Source organism: Saprolegnia parasitica (assembly GCF_000151545.1).
Source record: "Saprolegnia parasitica CBS 223.65 unplaced genomic scaffold supercont2.106, whole genome shotgun sequence".
Classification (NCBI taxonomy): Eukaryota; Oomycota; class Saprolegniomycetes; order Saprolegniales; family Saprolegniaceae; genus Saprolegnia; species Saprolegnia parasitica.
Genome location: NW_012156500.1, coordinates 125,144 through 127,095, shown reverse-complemented (window position 1 = coordinate 127,095; position 1,952 = coordinate 125,144). Strand labels below are relative to the sequence as shown.

The following is a 1,952-nucleotide window of genomic DNA, read 5'->3' as shown; positions in this document are numbered from 1 at the left end:
TGAGTGTCGGGAGGACGTTGCGCTCGGCCTTCTCGAGGCCTGCGCGCATAGAGTTGACGATCTTGTGGGATGGAGCGGCGTATCGTACCGTCGAGGATCAGAAGGCGGCCGTGCATGGCAGCGCGGACAGGCGCTTGGTCTGAGAAGATGGCGGCGCCGCCCGAGATCTCTCGACGCTACCCGCCGACATGAGCCTGCATTGTATTGGGTGGTGGAGGCTAGCACCTGCTTGAGGTCGGACTCGGTCGTGTCCTGCGAAATGGCTACGTACTCGACTTCGCGCTGCAAGAGCTCTGCAAACTGCAAGGCGAGGTGGCGGCGCGCCGGCCCGGGCGGGCTACATCATCATCATCGCATGAGCCCAGAGAACGCGGCGGCGACGGACCCGATAAGGAACATATCTTGCTGGAGCACGTCTTTCTGCAGCATCCACCGAAGATGCTGTAGCGACTCCTGGAAGCGCCATGAGTTGACGCTGCGACGAGAAGGACTGTACGACCTGCGACAACGTGGTGGGCACAAAGCCTCGGGGCACCAAGTGCGGCTCCTAATCGAGGCGACGGTGGTTGATGGTCGTCCTGCAGGTCGTAGGTAGATGCGTACGCTGGGCGTGGCCTTGGGCACCGAGATGCCACCAATCTGCACGGTACTCATCGCTGCCTTCTGCAGCTGGACGACGCGCCAATGGCTCGACCGGCGACCGACCTGTTGGCGGAGCATGCTGCTGCTGCTTCGATCGAATTCGAGACTCGGTTGACGTAATCAGGTGGTTTTGATATGGCTAATTCCACGCCACTTGTTGCTACAACCCTACCCGCGATGCAAAACGAGGGAGTACACAAGTTAAAGGACGTTAAAGTGAAGCTAGTCGTTGTTTGACGCGTCCGAGTCGCGCGCCCGCAGGTGGTTGACGAGCATCGTGGCTTGGACCTACTTTAGACGATCGTGAGACATCAAAATGTTTCGATGATCGAGCTACCGCGGCCTTGAACTTGCGGCGGGACTTGTTGAAATCCGGGAGCTTCTCCATGACGCTGACCAGGTTACGCGCCGAGACGTGTTGGCCAACGATCCACGGGTCTTGAAGCAGGTCGAGCGCTGTGGGCCGCACCTTGGGATCGAGCTCGAGCGCGCGCGAGACAAAGTCCTTGGCGTCCTGCGACACCTCGCTCCAGTCCGGGTCGTAAAAGTAGAAGCGACCGTTGACGATGTTGTCAAACAAAATGTTCTGGTTCGGGTCGTGGAACGGCGTGTAGCCCGCCAGCAGCACGTACGTGATGACGCCAATCGACCAAATGTCGACCGACTTGCCGTACGTGGCGTCCGGTCGCGAGATGATCTCGGGCGCGACGTACTCGGGCGACCCGCACGTCGTCGAGAGGCCGTTCGTGTCCTGCTTGGCGAAGCCAAAGTCGGCGATCTTGATGGCCGAGTTGTCGGCCTTGGACGTCATGAGGATGTTCTCGGGCTTGAGGTCGCGATGGACGACGCCGACGCTGTGGCAGTACGCGATCGCTTCGAGGAGCGTCTTGACCAAGTCGCGCGCCTCCTTCTCCGAGTAGTACTCCTACATGGCGGCGTTCGTTGCATACGAGACGTGATGCAGGCGTCTTACCATGAGCGCGATCCGCTCAAAGAGCTCGCCGCCCTCGACGTACTCGGTCACGAGGTAGTAGTACTTGGGCTCCGAGTAAAAGTCCACGAGGCGAAGCACGTTGCGGTGGTTGAGCTTGCGCAGAATCCGGACTTCGGAGAGGATATCCGCGTCGTCCTGCGCCGAGAGCGTCTCCTTCTTGAAGATCTTGACGGCGCAGAGCTTTCCCGGTCGCCTGCGACCGCGCCTTCTTGACGATCGCGTGCTGCCTTCGCCGAGCACGCTGCCGAGCGTGTAGTGCTCGCGGAAGAAGACGGGCGACGGTCGTCGTTCGAGTCATCCATGCGCTCGACCTCCG

At 60.5% G+C, this 1,952-nt stretch overlaps 2 protein-coding genes across 2 annotated transcripts; both read right to left on the bottom strand.

Annotated features, from left to right (window-relative positions):
• Positions 1 to 97: 97 nt before the first annotated feature.
• Positions 98 to 741, bottom strand: SPRG_12951 (hypothetical protein; the record flags this gene model as incomplete). Its single annotated transcript, XM_012352777.1, has 5 exons — positions 604 to 741; positions 500 to 547; positions 386 to 453; positions 226 to 337; positions 98 to 139 (listed from the first exon to the last, which is right to left on the bottom strand). Exons 1-5 carry the CDS (start codon positions 718 to 720, stop codon positions 98 to 100), a joined length of 387 nt encoding a protein of 128 aa, XP_012208167.1. The 5' UTR covers positions 721 to 741.
• Positions 742 to 864: 123 nt separating this feature from the next.
• SPRG_12950 (CAMK/CAMK1 protein kinase) lies at positions 865 to 1,938 on the bottom strand (the record flags this gene model as incomplete). The annotated part of the gene is made up of 4 exons (XM_012352776.1): positions 865 to 930; positions 980 to 1,567; positions 1,616 to 1,829; positions 1,877 to 1,938. 4 exons carry the CDS (start codon positions 1,936 to 1,938, stop codon positions 865 to 867), a joined length of 930 nt encoding a protein of 309 aa, XP_012208166.1.
• Positions 1,939 to 1,952: the final 14 nt, after the last annotated feature.